The sequence below is a fragment of the Homalodisca vitripennis genome, chromosome 8, assembly GCF_021130785.1.
Source record: "Homalodisca vitripennis isolate AUS2020 chromosome 8, UT_GWSS_2.1, whole genome shotgun sequence".
NCBI lineage: Eukaryota > Metazoa > Arthropoda > Insecta > Hemiptera > Cicadellidae > Homalodisca > Homalodisca vitripennis.
This window is the reverse complement of record NC_060214.1, coordinates 117,743,364-117,767,267: the sequence shown is the minus strand read 5'-3', so window position 1 is coordinate 117,767,267 and position 23,904 is coordinate 117,743,364. Positions and strand designations below refer to the sequence as shown.

Genomic DNA, 23,904 nt, shown 5'->3' with positions numbered 1-23,904 from the left:
GTCCTCAACCCTTGTCTGGTGTCCTCCTCGGAGGGATGGGGCACCCAGCAGACCCATCTAGAACCTATCTTCCAATCCATAAGCCCACTTCGTCATTGCCTGCCACGGTTATCGCCAACTATCAATACCCTAGGAAGGACCACGGAAAGCCTTCAGCGAACAACATCTTCCCGGCATGAGAGTCTCTTACCCAAGTACTGAGGTTCCTCGAGGGGTAGAACCTTCTGGATCATGCACCTCGTATCATGTATATGGTCTCCATCACTCCATCAGCATCACATTGAGAGCATTCAGATAGATAGACACATGACCGAAAAGCCTAAGATTGAACACGAATCGTACTGTAGAAGTTTTGCGAGCAAGGTCTAGGTAGGAATTCCAATGTTACTAGGACTGTAAGGGACTGTAAGACGTAGTCAGACAATAGGTTTCGTGGATAGTGAAGGAAATGAAATATGGCCAGTTTGATTATTGAGGTGGATTTTCTGCGTTGAGGATGGATTGAGTCCTTTTCAGATATGTTTTCCAGTAGTTCCAAGAGTTCTAACCTCAATGTCAAAGTGGCTACATTTAGTCTTTCAGAACTTAAGATTGTAACAGCAGAATTTTGGAAACTTTGTACTTATTATGTTAGCACTTCATTATAGAATAACAATAAAACTAAAAACTTATTTTTAACTTGCACTCAGCTACATTTTAGTATTTAAATTTTGGAGCTTATATAGAGCTGCCCGCCACCGACCGTTACAGAAGAGGAACGCAAATACGAGATCATAACTGCAGCTGAACTGGTCAAAGTTGACGTAAAAATAATCCTAGCAGTTAATGACTATGACCCCTGTTGTGTTGTGTTAACGTTTTAAGCTGTAGCCTGATGAGCAAAAAGTAAGGTTAAGAAGGCGGTAACTTAGCTGGCCGGTACTTTCCTAATTCAGTACCGGTGTGTGTTTGTATATGTAGTCTTGCTTACTTAGATTTCGTGATCATTCTAACACCAGAAAAAGGTGTGTTGCCTCTAGATGAAAGGAAAAATGGCTGGCCTTCGGTTGTATCAGATCACACTTTAAAATTATTACGACGTTCAAATTAGATCATCAAATTATTTCTGATCACGTGCCTCAACAAATATCCCTTGACAATCCCCTTAACCCTTTAAGGACCATAAGAAATGTAGCATGAAAAAAAAGTTTTTATTCTTGTAAAACATATTGCAGTTATGTAACTAAACTATTTATTTGTATTTAAAATAATTAGTACACCTAGTTTATTATATATGGCATGGGACAAATGTGTCCCCTACGGACGGTAACGGAACTTGACAAAGATACTGCAATGGCATATATTTGTTCCAAGCGGACTGTAGTAAAACCTAGTAAATTGAGTAGTTCACTATATTTCTGTAAATTTACAAGTCTTTGTAGGTTTATTTAGGTGATTGAGGAAAATATTATTTAATAAAAAGTTGTTTTATTTACAAAATTATGAAATTACAAAGCTTACATATCAATATACATGTTCGAAAACGTGTCAGTTTATTATAAAAAATAACAATAGAACATTGTTCTTATGTTGATTAGTGAAACTGTTCAAAGCAGTTTCTTTCATTGGTAAAGCATAAATGAACTTGACTTATTACACATATACAGTTTGTTCGGGTTTCTACTTTGTTCTTGGCACATTGAACACATCGACGTCTGATATTTGTCTTTTTCATTATATGTTCTGGCTTCAATGAGGGTCTAATTTTAGATTTCCTTGACAATGGAGTATTGGGAAGTGAACGCATTCTATTTGTGTAGTCACCAATTAGACCTCGTGCTATCATTTGTCGGTACTCAAGAGATGTAGCAGCTTTTGAGCTCTTTCATCTTGTTTTATGTAAAATAAACGTTGACTAACAGAATCCATCTCACAAACTTCAATTCAATACCCTAACTAACTAGTAAGAAGAATAAAATGGCATAACCTCAAAATCTAATTTGCCAAACTGAAGGAAACTGCAGTCAGCTGTTCTCAATAAGGCTAGCCAACCTAATTCCCTCACAGTCCATAGGGACATATATGTCCCAACGAAAAAAAGTGTAATTATGAGCAAATAAAAAATAATATTATCAGATTTTCTTCCTAAATATATTGGTCATGTTGTATTATGATAATACATCAAGCAATTCATCAATATTTGCATTAAGAATGTTTGTGCAAAAATAATAAAAACTAAGAAACACATTTATAATTATATTGCATAATTAGATATTTTTAATCAAATAAAGAATACTTTGTTTTACAGTGGGAATATTTTTAAAATGTAGTTCTAAGCTTTTTGAATCAATAATAATTAATATTTATGAATATTAACTTGACTGGCATATACAAAAAAATTATTTATTCTGGGGACACATGTGTCCCTTGGTCCTTAAAGGGTTAAGAATAGTGGTCCCTCACAGGAAGACTAGGGATGCAAGTCCTTTTCACTAGCGAGTTTGAATATTCTACTTTATGGCCCTAGGGTAAAGAAATTGCACAGGTGCTAGAATTGTAAGGATGAAACTGTATAGTTGGGAATTGGTGATATTAATTTGTCAGATGTACAGTTTTCTGAGGGGAGGCATTTGTCATTAAATCATAGTTCTATAATTGAGGGGGGTATGATGGGATGAACAGATCAGAAAATTTTAAGGTGAGTTAGTTAATAGTGTGTTCATTCTAAAGAGGGTAAATTTACATAAGTTGTAAATCTGGTCTATAAGGGACTATTAAAAGAACAAATTTGTTATTTTATAGTTTTGAATTGGAAATTTAAATTAAATATTTGTCTGGCAGAGATAGGACATTGAGCCCTGCTAGATTTTTCACCTATTGTAAACACCATTCTATTCGCCTTGGTTTCCTTACGCTTACGGTGCACAGTTAATTTATAGATAGAAAAGCTTTATTTTAAACAGTTAATTTATCTTTTTTTAGAAAATCAAGAAATTAATTCACTGCCCACCAAACATTATTCAACTATAGCATGACGTTACTCCAAACATAAACCTCTAAGTGTTAGGCCTAAAAGTTACTCAAATCTTGCCGAGGGAAATTTCAACTATTAAGTATTATAGCAAATTTAAACTTTTTTCTGGTGTACCAAAGTTCTGTTTTTATGATTTTAAAGGTTTTTGTAGAGTTAATAAGTAGTATATTATTATTATTATTATTATTAGGCATATACGCCTATAAATGTTTTTTTACAACTTTATGGGAGGAAGCTGTGCCATCACTTTGAGGTACATTTGGACTAGGCCAATGTCGAATGATCATGGATGGAATCATCAAGTAATAAGTGTCAAATGTCCTTGTAGCTGGAGTTTTCATATGTGACCGTTCCAGCTGAATCTGATTGATGTTGTAAGATACTAAAAATTATAAAAAAATAGCACATGTATGTGGGATTCTTTGAGCAATAAGGGTATTAACACTTTTACTGATATCCATAGCTTTGAAGGTGTTGAACTCCTCTATACTTAAAAAGTTTGTTGTTGTGGAATTGTTATCAGATCATATCCTCTCTCTTGGTAAGATAAACAAATTACTGTTTGTTGGATTCTAGACTATTGGTATGTAATTATCCTGATCCGCAATATTCGTGGGGCTGAGAGTACTCTATTAATTATTTTAGATAAGTATCCAAATTTTTTTATTCCTCAACAATCAACACCATCAAAACTAAGTTTAAACAAACATACATCAATATGTACTAATCTGTCAGAAACAGCTGATGATAATATAATAATGTATTACATCTCCCCTTTTCAATTTGGGAGAACTGTTGTCAATAAGTCTAGAGTCTTCCATCAATACGTGATAATATACTATAGATAAACCGTTCGCAAAGAAACCTGCTCAGAAGCAAATACCTGAGCAGCCACGTGCAGGAGGGCCCTCCTCCAGTGGTGGGGAGTGGTACAAGCATCTCCTTGTCTCTGTTTTATCAGCTGTGTGGATCATGTCTTGCTTGCGCCATTTTGTAAACACTGCAGCTACGTACCTATTCTATAAGTATATTGTATTTTTGTGTGTAGCCCTATACAAGCGTAAAATATTTATTAAACAGACTAATGTAGCCATAGACGTATCCAGGGAGCTTGTGTTTTAGTATGAGGTTAGTCACTAACTGGTGGTCAGGTCAGGGGATAGAGCAAGCGAGCGAGTGCTGAGCAGTGGTGGAGATACTGGGAGAGGGCATCATCACAGCGGCGGAGTGGTATTTACCCCACTCTGCATAAACTAAAATCACCCAGTGCCTTTTTTTATGCGGTTTACCTTAATGTTTTCATGTTGCTGTTTTTGTTTACATATGGTTACCATTTTATCTTTCTAACCATCACCCTAGCTGTGTTTTTTTTAAAGCCTTATTCAAGTTCAAAACTGAATTTCATTACAATTTTATACACAACTCAAAATCTTCTTTACATGGAGAATTTTGTAAAACCTGAAAGATTGGAAGTGAATCCTGTTTTTGATGATACAGATTTTCAATGGATACATTGATATGTGACCTTTACTAACTTTATCAATTGCTTTTACTAGCGAAATAACTGATAATGGATCAAAGTTACACCTTTTAATAAAATATGCAAGTTCTAATGTTTCACATTTATAAACCAAGCTAAGACATTTGACATTCTAAGCAATATATGACCCCTAAAAGTCTCTCTTTTTGATTGAGAGTAGTAACAGTATGGAACTTTGAACTTCCAAAATTAAAAAAAAGTTTTAAATCCTACTAAAAATCTATCTTTCACTGTTTGACTAAAAAATATCAAGCACTACAAATTAAAAGGATTTTCTTATCAGAACTTCATCAGTACAACAGTGCTTGGTGAGTTTACTTTATTAAATGGTGCATTCAATTTTTTTGTTGGAAAACAATAACAGGGTAGCTACTGTTTTCTGCATTCAGAACATTTTGTCTAGCTGACTTTTAGAAGCACCAAATTTAGATGAAAACACAGTTTTAAGGTAAAGAGTGTTATTTATTTGCATTATGTACAGTTTTCCTGAAGTATTTTTATAACTGATATTAGTATTGTTTTTATTCATTGTTTTAGTATGTAAATACTGATTACAATTTAGTTTCAATAAATTTTACTAAAATTAAAATTTTTAAGTTTAACATAATTGTAACATTTATAAAAAAATTTCATTCTAGAAAAGAAATCAAAATTTAAAAAAAAAAAAACTCTAATTAAATATTTTCAAATTTTGTATGTAAAAATTATTTGACATTGTTTTCTAGGGATTATTTATGTCCGGTATTGAACAAGAAGAAGGTGAAAATAGGGAAAATGTAAACTTTAATAAATACATTAATTATATAGCATTAAAAAAGGTATACATAAAATTTTCTATACAATAAAATTATTTAATAGTAATTTGATTGAATAATTTTACTGAGCTTTTTTTATTTTTAGTTTACCTTTAATTTTACTCTAAGAACAAAACAGATTTCTACTTTGGAAACAACATTTTTCAATTTCTTGCTTTATTTAGTACAACGGTCCAAAATTTTATGTTGATTGGTTGGAATATAAGGACAAGAAACACTCACAGACACACTCTTCTATTTTGGAAATATTTTTTTCGGCATGATCATTTTTGACAATGTGTAGGCTGCATCGTCTTCTTGGACAACAAACTTTATGTTACAGCTCGCTTAAAGGCATTGGGTTAAAGGCATGCAGTGTAACATCCAAATGCTTTTTGGTGACTTAAAAAAGTAAATTTAGTTCTCTTTCCTAACCAAGAACTGTAATTTTTAAAAACTTTTGTTTAATAACTAGCACTAATATTAAAAAATCAAAAATGCATTTGGATCTGTATAAAATGTATCTTTAAAAGAAACAAATCACAAAATACTATAAAGAAAAATTGTGGAGTACTGATGGCAGGCTATCAAAGCAGCTGGCTTGTGACAATTACATGACTGGGAAGAACTGTTACACATTTTTTTCTCTTAGGACAAGAAGCTTATAAATTGCACTTAGTCCTATAAGAACCTTAATGCTGCTTCCAGAGTGACAGGATATTCAGGATGGGTAAGGTTAGGGGGTAGAGGCCACCTCCTATCGTGACCCATGAGGAAGAATTAGGGCACTAATCTCAAAGTCATGCCTCCCCGGAAGAAGGGGAGGCCAGCTCTGAACCAGGCAGGGGAGGGGGTGTCACACCCTTGTTGAAGACTAGCAAGGACCTCTGATAGTTAGGGAACAAACCCCACCAACTCCACAACAGTCATCCCCAACAGTAGACTAGACCTATCGAATTGCCCTTGAACCCCAGAATCTCGACATTTGCGGTTAGTGATGTGCTGCTCCTGGACATCCATACGGTTGCCCAGATTTAAGTGACACATCCGTTTTGCTGTGCCCAGTGGTTACCCATACTTACCTTTGTTTTGAGATTTAAAGAAGTGGATTAGGGGGGAGGGTAAATTGAAACAAACGTGTAATAAAATCAAGAATTTATTGATATTTTCTTTCTCCAGGTGTGAGCGTTGCCACAGACAGCTAACAAACTATGGAGACTCTTCAACATTTAGAGTTGTGTTATTGTGCTTGCATTATTTTAAAACGTGGTGGACGATAATGAATAAATTTGAAATTTACTTTTGAGGTAAAACACTCAAAACGGGTGGTGAACAATTATAGAATTTGTTTACATATTGTTGGTCTATGACGCTAAGCACACCGACATCGTACACATCGACAGATACCCATCTCTAGTCTAACAGCTACTGGTATTCGTAATAAAAAATGGTTTAGGCGGTCATTCTATAAAAGTGTAGTGGTGTCACTATGTACAAAAGATTATTTACATATCAGTGCTATTATTACTGTAAATGCATAGAACGTTGCTGACCACCTTGATCCAATTTTGGAAGAACAGAATCATGCATTTACAAACGAGTCTACAAAGTTATAAAATTTCATAAACTACTTGCCATCGTACATACCAAAATATTACATGAATTTTTAAACCGCTCGTGAGCCAGTGTGTTAACCACGGGCGGTGGAGACTTAGTATTGAGCCATTCTCCGTGTCGAACGGTAGCATCGTGTTTCTCTGCCGTGTTTAACGCACTGACTACACGGTCAAGACACAGACTAAAACTGACACAAGAACAAATAGCGTACAAACTAACTTAACCTAGTCAAATCAGGGCAGCTCTTTTCTACAACTAAAATAAAGTATTGATTTACACTGACACTCCAAAGACATTTTATCCTTGTAACTTCTAACAAAAATATGCCCCCTTTGTCGTCTATTTACACCTTAACTATATGTACAATGAGGTTTTGTGGTTGGCTTTTCGTGAGCAAAGGAATCTACGGACGAAACACTAAAAGTCGCAGAACTTCAGTATCGATAGACAAGTTGAGACACGCACATCTACGTTTTGTACAGTTTGCATGAATCGTTTGTGGGATTAAAGCTTATAGTCATAACGCCGTTAATGAGGTCGGCGACCTCGTACCGTACTCGATACGTTTTCATCTAAAGTCTCCCATTTGAGAACAAACACACCGACTACTCGCTAAGGTAAAGAGCAAAAGTAGGGATTGTTAACGGTACAAAGCGAGAAATCGAGTGCCTTTAGCTTCAAAAACCTCTAACAGGCACTTCATAAGTCATTGTGCCCTACTTACAACATCGTTAAACAACATTTACCACTTAATATTGACAGAATAAACAGCTGAACAGTTTTTGAACACGAAAGCACATTCCTTTCTACACATCTAATTAATTAATATGTACTTGCTCTGGCTAAGTTAGTAAATGAAGTTGGAAATTATCTATTAAAATATTATTATGATAAACTAGAAGTGTTGAATTCTTTTATCGAAATACCCTTTAAGAAAACTTTAATCTGTGACACAAGTTAAAATCACTTGTTTTATGGGAAATGAAAGAATATCCAATAAAGTAGGCCTACTGGTGAACTTAGAATGAAATGTTTCAGACATACAATCCTGATAATTTACCTAGTATAAAAGGGTCTCTAAAGGGTCCCTTATTGTAACTTTCAACAGAAATATGTCAACCAACATCCAAGGAGGATAATCATTATAAGACTAGAAACAATGGCTTTTAGGGTATAGGGGAACTTCAATTACCAACCCTAATGGAAGATTGGGAGTGATACATTAAAATTTTTGAATGTAAATCTCCTCTATCTCATTTTAAAGGCCCTTCGAAAAAAATGACCACGCCACAAACCAGAGGTCTATAACTCAATCTAGTACAAAATGGTGGCCTTTCAAGGTTTAAATTTGAAAATTACACTAAAAATCAATACTTTTATAAACAAACTACTTGTGTTACTAATCTATATAACAAATTTTACATGAATTAAATTAATTTGTTGGGTTATTTAATAACACAGATGGTGGTTAAAAAAATCAATTTATTTTAAAAATTGTATATGTTGACAGCCTGTCACTTTGTATTAGATTGAGGTACAGACCTCTGGCACACGGTATTGTTCATCTCTTAAGGGCCTTTAAAGTAAGAAGAGAGTTTACAAATTTTAACTTACCCAACCCAATCTCCTATTATGAGAGTTGAAAATCTCATATATTGTAAAAATCATGACTTCCAGCCTTACAAACGATATCTCATGATGTCAGCACTGCAGTGAATATTTCACACTGGCAACCAGTGGTTCACTAGTGACTCTAAAGTGATCTCACTGAAGTACTAGAGCACTATAAATAGTGAATATTTCATACTGGCAACCAATGGTTCACTAGTGACTCTACAGTGATGTCACTGAAGTACTAGAGCACTATAGTGAATATTTCATACTGGCAACCAGTGATTCACTAGTGACTCTGATGTGATGTCACCGAAGTACTAGAGCACTATAGTGAATATTTCATACTGGCAACCAGTGGTTCACTTAGTGACTCTAAAGTGATGTCACTGAAGTACTAGAGCACTATAGTGAATATTTCATACTGGCAACCAGTGGTTCACTAGTGACTCTAAAGTGATGTCACTGAAGTACTTGAGCACTGTAGTGAATCTTTCATACTGGCAACCAGTGGTCCACTAGTGACTCTAAAGTGATGTCACTGAAGTACTAGAGCACTGTAGTGAATATTTCATACTGGCAACCAGTGGTCCACTAGTGACTCTAAAGTGATGTCACTGAAGTACTAGAGCACTGTAGTGAATATTTCATACTGGCAACCAGTGGTTCACTAGTGACTCTAAAGTGATGTCACTGAAGTACTAGAGCACTGTAGTGAATATTTCATACTGGCAACCAGTGGTTCACTAGTGACTCTAAAGTGATGTCACTGAAGTACTAGAGCACTGTAGTGAATAATTAATACTGGCAACCAGTGGTTCACTAGTGACTCTAAAATGATGTCACTGAAGTACTAGAGCACTATAGTGAATATTTCATACTGGCAACCAGTGGTTCACTAGTGACTCTAAAGTGATCTCACTGGAATACTAGAGCACTGTAGTGAATAATTAATACTGGCAACCAGTGGTTAAATTTTAAATTATTGTTGCTTAATGGTTGACATACAAATTTCTACCCTACTTGAATAATTATACAATCAACTGAATTGGAACAAATTATTTTCTTAATTGCACTTATATGTGATGCTACAAATTTAGTATAATTTCCTATTCTCAATATTAATACCAATGTGTTTCACTCATGACAAAATTGAAATATCACAATTGGCAAATTACAAATAATTTTTGAGTCTGATAAAATTAAACTGTGTTATAATTTTGCTTCAGTTACATCGGTATAACTAAGGGTCCTTTGTTCAAAATAAAACAAACCTCTATTCATATATTAATTGCTGATTTTTCTTCATTATGTATTATTATGTATTATGTACTTATTAGTACTATTTTCCACTCTAAAACAAAAAAATATCACTTGCTCAGATTTGAAAACTAGTCTACTTTATGTATTTTAACCTTAATCTGGTAAAGTGTACATAGATAATGACATGTACTCTGTACGCACTTCACCAAACTTTGGAATAATGACATTTTTAGTAATCAACAAATAATAATAAACACAAAACGTTTAATATCTTTTAAAAGACATTCTAAATATTCTATTGAGCCTATATTTTGTGTAGAAATCGGTATTAATTGAAATTTAGTACAACAATAACCTAATAATTTCTCTGTCATTAAAGTAATTATTTAAATTGTAAATTTAAAATACTTTTATAATCCCGACAAAAAATATACATAAATCAAAGTTGTAGGAGGGCGTAAACTGTACCACTAAGCTATACCAGTAAAATGCAATTAAACTCGAAACATGAATATTGAAAACTCCGATCTAGTTCCAAAATAGAACATAAAATAATTTTCAGCATGTAGACATTAGGAATAATAATACCAACTCTTTTACAATATTATAATACTACCAAATTTTAAGAAAGACATTCATATCTGCTGACTACAGTTAACTAAAATACACCAAATATTGCAACATACACTAATACTCTATCGATATACACTAAGATTGATTTATTATATCTATTGTACAAATTTCTAATTTGTATGTGTTCTTTATTATTTTCTTTGATCAGTTGCATTCAGAACATATTTTCTCAGCTTTATTTCGCTCAACTCAGACTCACCAAAGAAATAAATTTCAAGTTAGGTAAATAAAAGCAGCTTTTAATTGTTGGGATACATTTCATAAGGAAATTTGTATTGGGAGTTATTGCACGTAATTAAAGATTTTCGACTTTCTAAGGTATAAAAACACAATAGTATTTGGCAGTCACGACACCTACAATCTTATCGACTGTTCTTCTGTTTAATTTGAAAGGAGTATTATAGGCTACGACGATTCGGGTGAGAACATCGTTGTCGGTCAGGAATGTTACATTTAAAGAGCTAAATGGCAGTGATTCTGAATCAGTCTGAATATTGACAAATAAAACTGGATCACAACTAAATGAATACGAGCAGAAATTAAAAACCTAGAGGAGATAAGGTAATGCCCTAAATGCTACCATATACACGAACATAGGAAACACGATCTGCCACCGAACCTTAACCTAGCCCAACCTTAGTGCCTATGAGATCTTTGGGAAACGATATTCTGATCTGCAGTCTGACGGGGTGAGCGGCTAACTGTGACCATGGCTTCCTCTATGTACACGACCTAACCTAACCTGGACCTAAACTAACCTAACCTAACGTCATGTGACAGCTGTCAATAACTGAAGACGGGAGTGGGAACTATAATACAGCAGACAGTGTGTTCACGGTGTGAACCTAATTGGAACTGGCAATCCAAGACTTGAGGTTGAAATATCACAGTTCGGATCTCCATTTGAATTTACTTTACAGAAAACAACAACGGTTACTCACACAGCCACCATTACATTTGATATTGTTCTAGTGTAAGATTAAAATTATCAAACAGTTTGTAGAATAAACTAAAATAATTTGCTAACATTGATCAACATTTCTGTCACACAAGAATAATAGTGTAAGATATACAATACAACATGAAAGGTTTGTTATTATACACAATTGTTATATAGTAATAAAATTAAATCGAAGTAAAACGATACCAACACTGTATGATTCAAAAGTCTTAATGATTTAAGATTGATTAATTTCCAAAAAATATTTACAACAAACATTATGTAAATAAAATTCAGCGATTTAATCAGTAACGTATACTAAACTAGGAATTAATAAGAAATAGTATGCTAAAATATTAATAAAACTATAACACTCTAAATGTAGTAAAAAATTAGGAAGTTATATTTACAAGTATGTAGAAGCCATGTCACGTTTAGCTAAGAATAAACTTAAAATATAATAAAGTTACAAACAAACGCAGACTTGTAAATTATTATCAGTGATTACAACAAGTATAGTGTTGCTAATTTTGTCTTTAAGTGCTGCATTACAGTGTTCGGTTTACAAGAATACTTCCTCGCATTTCATCGGTTGTTCAGAACCACCATCGTGTTGAGAACAATCTCAATCAAACGTAAAGCACACAGCAGGCAGACACATACACTGTTCCTACCGACGGCCTGTCACAACCGTCGAACCTAACCTAACCTAACCTATATATACAAGGCAGCCAGCCACCTGTTTCCACTTGGAATCGTTTGGATTAAGTCCGAGAGTTTTGTTTCCTTTTCGAGAGTCGCAACGTTTTCAACCAATCAATTGTCTGAACAACAATCTAGGTTGCAGGTAACGTCACTCCCACTGGTGAGGGGAGGGGGGCAGCTCGGAAGGGTGGGCCACGGTTGAGCTGTGCAACAAAGAACAATGGTGAGTGACAACATACATGATATTATGGCTGCAACGTGCTATTAACTTAGAGATTGACAGATTCCCTTTTCCTAGAAGACCCCTGGTATAGTAAACTATGTATCCTTTAGCATTTTGTATTTGATTTAAATTATCGTTTATTATTATTAGGACAACAAGAAGGAACAGTCATTGAACTGGTCGCAATTTTACGAGGGTCATCCGTAAAGTAACGTCCGATTTCTTACAAAAAATAAATGACAACAGATTATTTTTAAAAAAACTTGTTTTATTTGATTCCTGACATCTTTCATTATTTTTCAACATAGTTTCCATTTTTGTTTAAACACTTGCAATAACGTTCAACGAGTTTTTTAATGCTGATATCGTAGAATTCTGCCACCTGTGACCAATATTTAACTGCTTCTCTAACCTCCTCATCAGTGTTGAAGCGCTTACTGCCAGAAACTCCTTTAGGTAGCGAAACAAGTGAAAGTCGCTTGGCACAAAGTCCGGACTGTACAGCAGATGGTCAATTTGTTTCCAACCAAATGATCTGATGAGATTTTGGGTTTCGATGCCACAGTGGGATCTGGCATTGTCATGCAGCTAGAGAACTGTAGATTTCAATAGACCATGTCGCTTATGCTGTATTGCACGTCAAAGTATTGCAATAAGAGACTGCATTTACTGTTCTTTCTTGTTCCATAGACTCTACTAACAATATTCCATGTCTGTCTCAAAACACAGTCACCATAAACTTGCATGATCAGATTGTTTTTTTGGCCTTGACATCCGATGGTCAGGTGACGCCATTCCATTGACAACCATTTCGTTTCTGGAGTTATATGAGAAATGTCTCATTACCTGTGACAATGTTCTCTAAAACTGTATCGCTTTCTTCATGATATCTGACCAAAACCTCTAGATCACAACCCATTCTTCCCATTTGATGATATGAGTAAGCAACATGAGCACAATTTGTGAAATTTCAAATATTCAGAGACAATTCTGTGCAATGTTATTTTACTTACTGTACGTTTGGAAATTACAATGCTAATGATGAAATAGTAAATTGCCAATCTTCACGAATCTTTTCATCGATGACATTGACCAAATCTTCCCAGATCACTGATGGTTGGCCAGATCACAGTTCCATCATAGAAATTTTCCAATTTATCTTTGAAAGCTCTTACCCACTTCCGCACTTTGCTGTAACTCATCGCATTATGGCCGAATGAGTTCTCTTATCTGTGTAGAATATCTACTGCTGGAACATTGCCTACTGTCTAAAACGGATAACTGATCTTATTTCGCAGTCGGCGGTTTGATCAATTGTTTTGACAATAATTTCACTGCAAATGGCGTCAACATACTTTCCAGATGACCCTCGTATTTAGATATAGTACTCTCTATTAACAAGGTGTGGAGTTATTGTTATCATGCAAGACCTATTTTCAAGTGTAAATTCAAACACAGTACGGTATCATATTTTAAATTGAATTTAGAAATAGCCTCAACAATTTAAGAGTCCCTGTATTAAATATTTTCAAGTTGGAAGTGTAGCATTATAATATAAAATTTGCCAATTTACTGATCCAATCTTATTGAACATTTGCTTTACACATACACATTTGACTGTAGACATCCATTAAATTGTATTAACGTATGAAATTTGATTGTGACAGCAAATAGGCTGTTATTCCAAATAATGAGCCAACAAATAATGCATCAAAAGTTGTGTTTATAAATTGGTTCATTTTAAAGCTTTCAAAAATTAGAATGTTAGGTAAGCTGAACAATATACATGTCCAATACTTCGGGCATGTTTATGAATTAGAAAATCAATACATTAGATGCAGTATAGAAGCAAGAATAAACACTTTATAAGGTTTGCAGAAAAATATCCGATTTGTCATTGCTGGCCAAATATTACGCAAACAAACATTATGGCAATGGAGGGATAACCTATCCGAGACCACCACCTATATCCCTCTCAAAGTCTGTAAGTAACAGAACATATACTTGGTTTCATATATTATTCCACATGCTAGTATCACATCTCATTTTGATGAGACCTTGAGCAAAAACTTGACTATTCTGCTTCAGAGATAGCCTATATTATACATAAAGCTTATGACGTAAAATCTATCAATAATACCCATATCAAGATGTCCTGCAACGGCCAGAAATCCATAAACACGGCTCATTTTTAAATCGCCATTTAAAATTTCAACCTACGGCATATTTTGAGATAAAAAAAGCCGTACAATAGACAATTTTCATAAATTGCTGCACAAAAACGTTTAATGTTGCACGATTTCTGGCCGTTACGGTCTGTTACATTGCGGGTCAATCTCTGCCCTCTGCTTCTGGTAAAACTCATGTCAATCCTACTCATGATCTTCAATGATAGTGAAACTTTTGTTCTCTTAGGACAAGAAGCTTATAAATTGCACTTAGTCCTGTAAGAACCTTTGCGCTGCTTCCGGAGTGACAGGATATTCAGGATGGGTAAGGTTAGGGAGTAGGGGCCGCCTCCTATCGAGATCCATGAGGAAGAATTGGGGCACTACATCTCAAAGTCATCCCAAAAGAAGGGGAGGCCAGCTCTGAACCAGCCTCTCCAGTCAAAGTAGGCAGGGGGTGGCACACCCTTGTTGAGGTTAACAAGAACCTCTGAGGTTAGGGAACAAACCCCACCAACTCCAACAGTCATCTCCCACAGTAGACTAGACCTATCGAATTGCCCATGAACCCCAGAATCTCAACATTTTGCGGTTAGTGATGTGCCGCTACTGGACATCCATAAGGTTGCCCAGATTGAAGTGGCACATCGGTTTTTCCTGTGCCCAGTAGTGGGTTCAACTGGTAGGTATAAACCAGCCAGAAGTGATCCCTGCTGGGGAACTCATGTAACAATAGTGAGCGCTGTGATTTGCTGTACTGAGCGGAGTACAGCAAATTCCTCACAGAAGGCTTGGAAGCGTTCTCCCTCCACTCCTACAATCAATCTGAGACAATCGAGTCCATGTAATAATCGGCCAGCAAAGGGAAGTTGAAAACTTTTCAGACAAACCTTGTATGCTTGAAATCAAAACTGGAATCGGTTTACCTCTAATTACAACAAATTATCATTACTGAGAAAACATCCAAATAATGCTTTTTTATTCATATATGAAAATAATGTTGGGTTATACAGTAGTTCTCACTTGATAGTACTAAGATGAAATAATAATAATTATAAGATTAGGTTGAATGGCATAGTTAGTTTTAAAATTAACCATTCCCTTAGTTGTACGCAATTTCTAATGTAATGCATTGAATAATAGATATTAGAAGTTATGATTCATTAACTTCAACATTTTTAGAAAGTTCATGATACTGAAAAACTTTGTATATTAACTTGAAACAAATTTTGATGCTTTTATACTATATTTTGTATAACCAATATAATATTCATTTGGCTGTACAAATCTACCAGAAATATAATAATTTAGAGCACCAAACTGTATACTTTTATAAATTAAATAATTTTGGTCTCTAAAAGAAATGTGCATGCAATAGAGAGTCATATCAAAGAGATGAATAATTTATATAAAAAATAATGTAGCAGATTGGAATTTGGCCAAGTTGTTTTTAAATTACTTTTTTCTAAGAAACAGAAACTTGGCTCAGTTATAAGATGAATACATTTTTCTTAATGTACTCTAATTTGGATGTGGACAGAGTTCTTGGCAAGACTTGATAAAACCAATCAAACTATGCAAAAGGTTAGGAATAAAACGAGCATGAATAAGTTATAAATACTCATTAAATAATATGGAATTTGATATAACAGATTTATTTCCAAAATTAATTATGTAAATAATTCAAAACAGCATTTTTCACACACTCAACTAAATAAAGATGGAGGGAAATGTGTTTATTATGCACAAATTACTTCTAATTGAACACCTATTTTGAAATATTTTTCAATATCGTTTATAAAACAAACAAAAAAACTTTTCTAATAACAAATAAACACAGAACACTTCTTGTCATTTACTAAAAAGGTAATCATAATAATTGTCTGTTCAACTTTACTTTGATTATAATCTAAAAATAATAAGAGAAACAGAACACAACACACACAAACACACAAAATTTAAAAAAATAATTTAAATATCAAACTTCCTCCTCCTCTTACAAGTAAATAAATAAAAAAACCTTCATTATTAATAGTCCTACAAATTGTTTTGAATTATTTTATTTTTGCAAAAAGCGTTTTGCATTTTAATAAACAAATATTTTGCACAAAGTAAGCGGTTTAACAACTCCAGTAATAAAATTTAAATTAATTTAGATAAAAGTCCAGGGCCTAATGGTCATGTGGATAAATTCAAACATAATCACTATCTGATAATTCAACACACTTATTACCGGATAGTTTAATTACTTCACATATGGAAAAACTTAGTTCTTTTTAGTATATTCATTGTTTTACTGGTTACAGAACTTCTTTTTATGTTAAATTGAAGTAAAATTGTGCTAATTTTTTACATTTACTTTACATTTGGTTTGAAATAAAGTCGACCGTGTTAATAGTACACCAGACTGCCAATTCCATAGAGATATTGAAGATAAAGAGATACTTGATATCATATTTAATTATGAAACCAACTGCAAAAAGGATAAAAGGATAAGGATAACCGTTTCACCTTTAATAGTCTAGGATCCGACAATTTGCACGGTATAAGCACCCAACCTCGTTTTTCTTGAAATCGATAGAGAAATTTCCGCTAAGAAAGTAGTCTAGATCCGTGCAAGTTTTGGTTGAGGTCAAATTGGGAGGGCAGATGATTAAAAATATGAAAGGCTAATTTTTTCTCAGATCATGTTTCTTAGCTTGGCACACCAAAAACTACATAAATAAATGTTACATCAAAGTCAGTTAACGATGTAAAGACACTTACAGTAGCGAGTACGGCATCTTTTTCTACTCCTCTGACGATGATTTAACTATATTATTCTTTATCTAAAAAGTCGGTTTTCACTGTATCTAGCTACAAAAAAATCTGAGGAAGAATTATCATTTCACCTTTTTAACCTCTTTGATACCTTCTTGTTTTGACCTCCACCAAAATTAGCCCAACTGGTGATCAATTTCTTTCTAAGAAGAAATTACTCTATCGATGTCAAGAAAGGTTGTGTGTCAATGCAAATTGGCATTAGAAAAATTACAGGGATGGACTTTTTTGAAAACCATTCTTTTATCATAGTCACACAAAAAAATTCATCTCTATTCCTATAACAACAAATGGAAGGATATGTGAAGATCTATGGTGGGTAGAAATTAAGTGTATGTCAAGCCACACACAATAATATCATCGTACTGAAAATTGATCTTTTAAATTTAACCCATTAGTTATTATATTTATAGTTGTTAATTTTTAAAAAGACTGACTGGAAATGGCAGACTAGGTACTTATTCGGTAAGCTTGCTGTATTTAGTGATCCGTGACAATGTCTGATATTTACAGAATCGGAGGATAGAACAGTGCTGTAACCAGTGAACGGTAACGGTACAGTGGCATGTTTGCAAGTGGCCACATGTCCATAGGCGCACCGGGCGGTATGTACCGTGAGGGGGAGGAAGGCCGCCGGCGCAGCCTTACCTGGCAAAACTCTTGAACGCAGCTGACTGAGGGTTGATGCACAAAGGAACACGACTGGAGTTGAGCTGCTCGCCGATAAACTTGTGCATCTCCTCTGCAACAGAACAATCCACAACATGAGTGAAATATACGCTAAACATTGTTGAAATGTACAAAAAACATTGAAATATATGTAAAAAACATTGAAATATATTTAAAACGTTAAACTACGTGCCAAACGTTGTTGAAATATACACAAAACATTGAAATATACGCCTAAAGTTATTAAAATGTACGTAAAACAATGTTGAAATATATGCAAAACATGAATATACACAAAACGTTGTTGAAATATACATGAAACATTAATCAACTGGGTTTTACATGTTTAATTGACAAGCAAAAATTGTTCATTAATCCTATCACAATTATTCTAGAAAATTATAATAAAAGAGAACATCTTGCTATCCGGTTGTTTTTTTTTTTTTTCTAGTAACCTGATGTAGTCCTTGAAATGTGTGGCACTACCATATGTACATAATGGGTAACATTATATTTTCATTTCTACTAATGACTCTCAACTAAACACATAAAAAAACACCAAGATGTTCCAAAATATACAAAATTATAATTTTATAATGTTATTCACGAATTTATGAACATTTGGATTTATAAGGTAATTATGATCACTTATATTAACACTTTTATTTCTTGTAGAATAACTAATAAAAAATGAAATGTTAAGTTTTACAGCTTTTTAACTGATTGTACAGTTGTAACAGGTATTACAATTTTCAAGAAGCTGACAATGTGAGATGATCAGCACGTTTCGTCACAAAATTGCATATAAAAAAATACTATTTACAGTAAAAATACAATTTTTAGTAACACGAAGGAGTAAAAAATTCTTTCACTCGACCAAAAAGTAAGCAAATTATTTAGTGACCTACTTTTCACAACTTGAAAATAAATCAAGTTTACGCTTTAGTTTGATCCAGGAAGCATTTGTAAATTCATAAATGATAGCCGTTAGATACCTTTGACTTGTTGGACAGACGTCAGCTTCTTCTCCCAGAGGTCGTTGAAGGGGTGGGGGGTGACTGGCTCAAAATCAACGGTGTATTCGCGCAGCGCTGTGGTCTGATTGGTGCGGCAACAGTTGCACATGCACGAGTGATAGCGTAGCCGACCCTCGTCTAGGTACGGGTGGGCCAGAGCGTCAACAACACTGATCCTCTTGTCCTGAGAACAAATAACTACAAATGAGATCCAATTCAAAAGTTTTATTTCTTAACACTTCCATGCATATGATACAAATACCATACGTATTATAACAGTTTATTGAATCATAAGATTAATACTTCAAAGAGACTTTTCATAAGGTCCATTTAAAAACACTTATTATTTTTGAATAATGGAAATGATAATACAGTAATCAAATATTTAGGTCAAGAGTAATTACCGGGTCAAAAACGAGCATCTGACATAGTAGGTGAACAGCCTCATGGGTAGCCTGGGTGGACAGCGTGTAGAGAGCGGAGAGCGATTGCGGTTTTGCCCGTTGTCTCAGCATGTGGGACCGTGCGCCCTCGCACGCGTGTCTCATGTCCTCGGGTGATGGCGTGCCCAGCAGTTCCGTTATCAGTTCCAGCTGTCAACATGACCGATAAAAAGTTACACTTGGTATTTTACTGCTTTTGTTATTATCTATTTGTTTAAAACGAGTCAAATTAACCCGTAACTACCAAGTGTAGCCATTTCGACACAAGAGTATGTACAGTATTTATATCTGAATGTGGTACTCTCACTTTCAAATCTAAACTATTAAGGGTTAAAGTAAGCCAAACTGTTTCACCATGACCATACTGACACGGTTATCACTGAATCAATAATTTACACTATTATTTCTTGCTAACTGTTACCCTTGGCTTCACACGAAACTTTAAAAAAATCAAACTGCGTAGGCTACTTAGTAAAAGCATACATAACGTTATATGATAAAGCATTATTGATATTTTTCAAACATAAGTAAGCTTGCATCACATACACGTAATTTTTCAGTGTTCATGGTTAAGAGAAGAATCGGTGGTTAACCGGAATTGCAACCAACACTTATATAACGTTTGGTGCATTTATGAGCATTTCTAACTCAAATAAAATTTATTTCTAATGTCACAGTATTTTTTGTTTATTAACCAGACAAACCATGCAATGAACAAGCTGATATTGAAGTAGCAGTTATTATCCGATTGTAATATTTCGCTCATATGTTTGCAAAGAGGAAACAAACTTCCCATTATTACCATATTTTATAATACTTTTAGGTACATGTATATAATTATTTTTTTTGTCTATTCCAGGGCTGGATTTACATATGGGCTGAATGGGCTATAGCCCAGGGCGGCAGAATTCATGGGGCGGCAAATTTTGGTATAAAAGTAAAATATAAATTATTCCAAAAGTTAAAAATATGTAAAAAAAATTACTTGTAATACATTTGTAAACATAACAATTTGTAAATTGGAATTATTTAAACAATCATTCGCTTAATATATTCCATTTATTTCATAGTCCTAACGTTAATGAAATATGGCATGTTCCGGGACCAAGCCTATATGGTTGGTTGGTAAATCTTCACATCCACCTCTGGTCTATTCTCTTATAAATTTAAAAAAATGTGTTCATATATTTTCATAAATATAAATAAAAAGGGTAAATATGTATTTTTTTAAAGTCATATAAACTATATATTCCTGAAATTACTTTTAAAGTATCTATGAAATGTATACATTATAATTTTAATGTACTTGAAGTTAAGTCCCAAACAGAATCCGGAGGTTAAATTTTATTTTTAAACTATTCTCATTGTTTTAGGTATGTCATTAACTTATCATAACATGGTTGTAATATGCTTTAGAAAAATACATGAACAGTTGGCCTATAACACCTAGCCGCTACAGAGTACATTGCCACCTCTAGCAATGTACATTGCCCTCTAACCCAGTTCATAGTTAAGAGCAAGTCGTTGAAGAGGGTGGTAAGGGAACTATCAGAGACCGCAGTGTGAGATAACATTGAGACGTTATACAATAGACTGGAGATAATTAACCGTAGTAAAGCATTGCGCTTGAGTGACGTCTCAAGTGACAATCTTCTTGTGTCCTTGTCATTGCCTCGTGAGTGGATAACATGCTTCACTGCACTTCATTGTGACCAAGTGCTCTATGTGTGTGGAATGCTGTTCCACCTTTATGCGAGTAGATAACACACTTCACAGCACTTCATTGTGAAGAATGCACCAAGTGTATGAAATGCTGTTACACCTTTACACAAGTGGATAACACACTTCACAGCACTTCATTGTGAGGAATGCACCATGTGTATGAAATGCTGTTCCACCTTTACGCAAGTGGATAACACACTTCACAGCACTTCATTGTGAAGAATGCACCATGTGTATGAAATGCTGTTCCACCTTTACACAAGTGGATAACACACTTCACTGCACTTCATTGTGAAGAATGCACCATGTGTATGAAATGCTGTTCCACCTTTACACAAGTGGATAACACACTTCACAGCACTTCATTGTGAAGAATGCACCATGTGTATGAAATGCTGTTCCACCTTTATGCGAGTGGATAACACGCTTCACTGTACTTCACAGTGTTAAGAATGCTCTATATGTATGAAATGCTGTTTTTACCTTTATGCGAGTGGAAAACACACGGTTCACTGCACTTCATTGTGAAGAATGCACTACATGTATGAAATGCTGATGGTACAACAAGTGGATAACAAGCTTCATTGAAGGGGAGAGGGTAATGGAATAAATACAAGTTGAAATGTATTTCATAAAGTTGAATGTTGTTAAACATATATCTTTTACATGTTTAGGGATTCTGGAGGAGGTTCTATCCCTTTTATCCCTCCCTCAGTTACACCACTGTGGAGACCAAACGGTTAATTATAATGAACTAGTTACCCTAACTTAGTGTATACGAATTATAAATTAATCTGCAACTACTTTCTCTGAGTAAATTAGTTGTGTTTATAACTGATATAAATAATGCAAGACTTCACAGATATAATATTTATTTCCTGTATGTTTAAAATAATTGGCTACACTATGCTACCATGTACATGAAAAGAACAATGATCAATAGTTGTTATACAATTGCCAAAAAACAATAAAAAAAACCTTTGAATAAGTCTATGTGTATTATTAAGCAAAATCCATTGAGAAAACATTTTTTTATCAATTTTGGTATGGTGTAAATTGTAATAAAATTTTTCATTTCTGTTTGTGTATCACAGCCTACCCAACCTTTAGAACCAATATGTTTAAATATTGTGTGAGAATTGTGTCGATGATACAGCGATTCTATGCTATGAGACAAACCAATTCTATGCTATGAGACAAACCAATTCTATGCTATGAAACAAACAATGTTTTATCTTGTAGCTACATATTGTTTTTGCATGAATAAGAAGGAGTTGTTAGTGCTACATATTTATCTCATAGGACCACCAATCGTTATATATTTTACATATTACTTCACAAACACCACATGTAAACCATATGTTCACCTGCTGCACGGGACTCTGCGCCTGAAAGAGTATCCGCCGACCAAGCAGCTCGCCAAAGATGCAGCCCACGCTCCACACATCGACTGCAGCCGTGTAATGCCGTGCTCCCATCAGTATCTCCGGCGCGCGGTAGTACTGGGTCACCACCTCCTGTGTCATGTTCTTGCACTGATCAGGCTCTTCAACGCGCGCCAGCCCAAAGTCACAGATCTGTGATACACAACAGGGTTGTTTTGTTACATTAAACAAAATAATCGTTTCCACAGTTTCTTTCGCTCATCAACATGTAAGAACCTGTTGATTATTATATACATTCATTATTATTTGCTATTTAAATTGTCTAAAAACAGTAGAGAAACTAGACCTAAGTTGATTATTTTTGTTGACTGGTGTTAAGTATTTAGTATTCAATTCCTTTTTGGAGGTTAGATGTAAGAAAGAACCAAGTGACCGTAATTTCACATCTGTACTCATGTACAAATAAATCAATTAATCATTCGTTCATGTTCTCCCTCTTATGAATTATCTGTTCAGTCAAATATCCCACAAAACCCAGATACCTCACTAAGCTTAGTAATTAGGACCAGCCAATAGAATTTGTTAAAGATCCGCCATGTCCTATCAATGATGGCCCTAGATCTGTCCATCGAATGGCACTGAGACAGTGTTCAAATGAGACCTCTCTGTCCAATCTATTCTGAGGTTTTGGCCCTAATACTTTGTGTTTACACGACTTTCAAACAGGGATGTTTTTTCCATTGAGATAAAAATATATCTGCTTTAAATCATAATATGGACAGTACATAATTCAACAGACGTTTTAAAAGGGAATTGAAATAAACCATACAGGAAAAGGAGAGCAATTACTACAAATCACTTCATCCAATTATATCATTTACATAAAATAACATTAGAAGAGTACTATTTATAATATTTAAAGTGATTTATTATGCACTCTTGATGAATGATGATACAAATGCACTTACTGGGTTATATATGAATTTTCAGAGAAGGGCATGAACTATGGTTGATATTGGGGAACTATGCTCCTTTGACTCAACATAAGTGCTAATCAGAAGTCCTTATTTTTGATGGCTGAGAGTTAATATTCTGATTTCAAAGTATCAGCAGTTATGGATTAATTAGCAGTTTAATGGAGCTATTACATCCAATTATCTTGTATGGTCTGTACAAGCTGTACCTCAATATTCATAGCAAGTTATATCTCACATTATTATGACTGTTTGCTACTTCTATAACAAAATTTTGTGATGCACATTCAATTTTTTAGAAAAAATTAAAATGCTTTACTGAGTTATTATATTTATTTTGTAATCAAGCTAAATTTGGAGATCGGAAT

The 23,904-nt window shown here is 34.3% G+C and overlaps 1 protein-coding gene across 2 annotated transcripts in view; it reads right to left on the bottom strand.

Annotated features, from left to right (window-relative positions):
- Window positions 1-6,487: 6,487 nt before the first annotated feature.
- LOC124367983 (serine/threonine-protein kinase NLK) overlaps window positions 6,488-23,904 on the bottom strand; it is a 247,457-nt gene continuing 230,040 nt past the window's right edge. The window contains exons 6-10 of one of the 2 annotated variants that reach the window (XM_046825243.1): window positions 22,545-22,754; window positions 19,417-19,605; window positions 18,992-19,196; window positions 17,941-18,069; window positions 6,488-12,319 (exon numbers count right to left, since the gene is read on the bottom strand). In XM_046825243.1, coding sequence (XP_046681199.1) covers window positions 17,972-18,069; window positions 18,992-19,196; window positions 19,417-19,605; window positions 22,545-22,754 — 702 coding nt within the window. In that variant the 3' untranslated portion in view covers window positions 6,488-12,319; window positions 17,941-17,971. The remainder of the gene's footprint in view (window positions 12,320-17,940; window positions 18,070-18,991; window positions 19,197-19,416; window positions 19,606-22,544; window positions 22,755-23,904) is intronic. The other variant, XM_046825242.1, reaches the window with a different exon arrangement.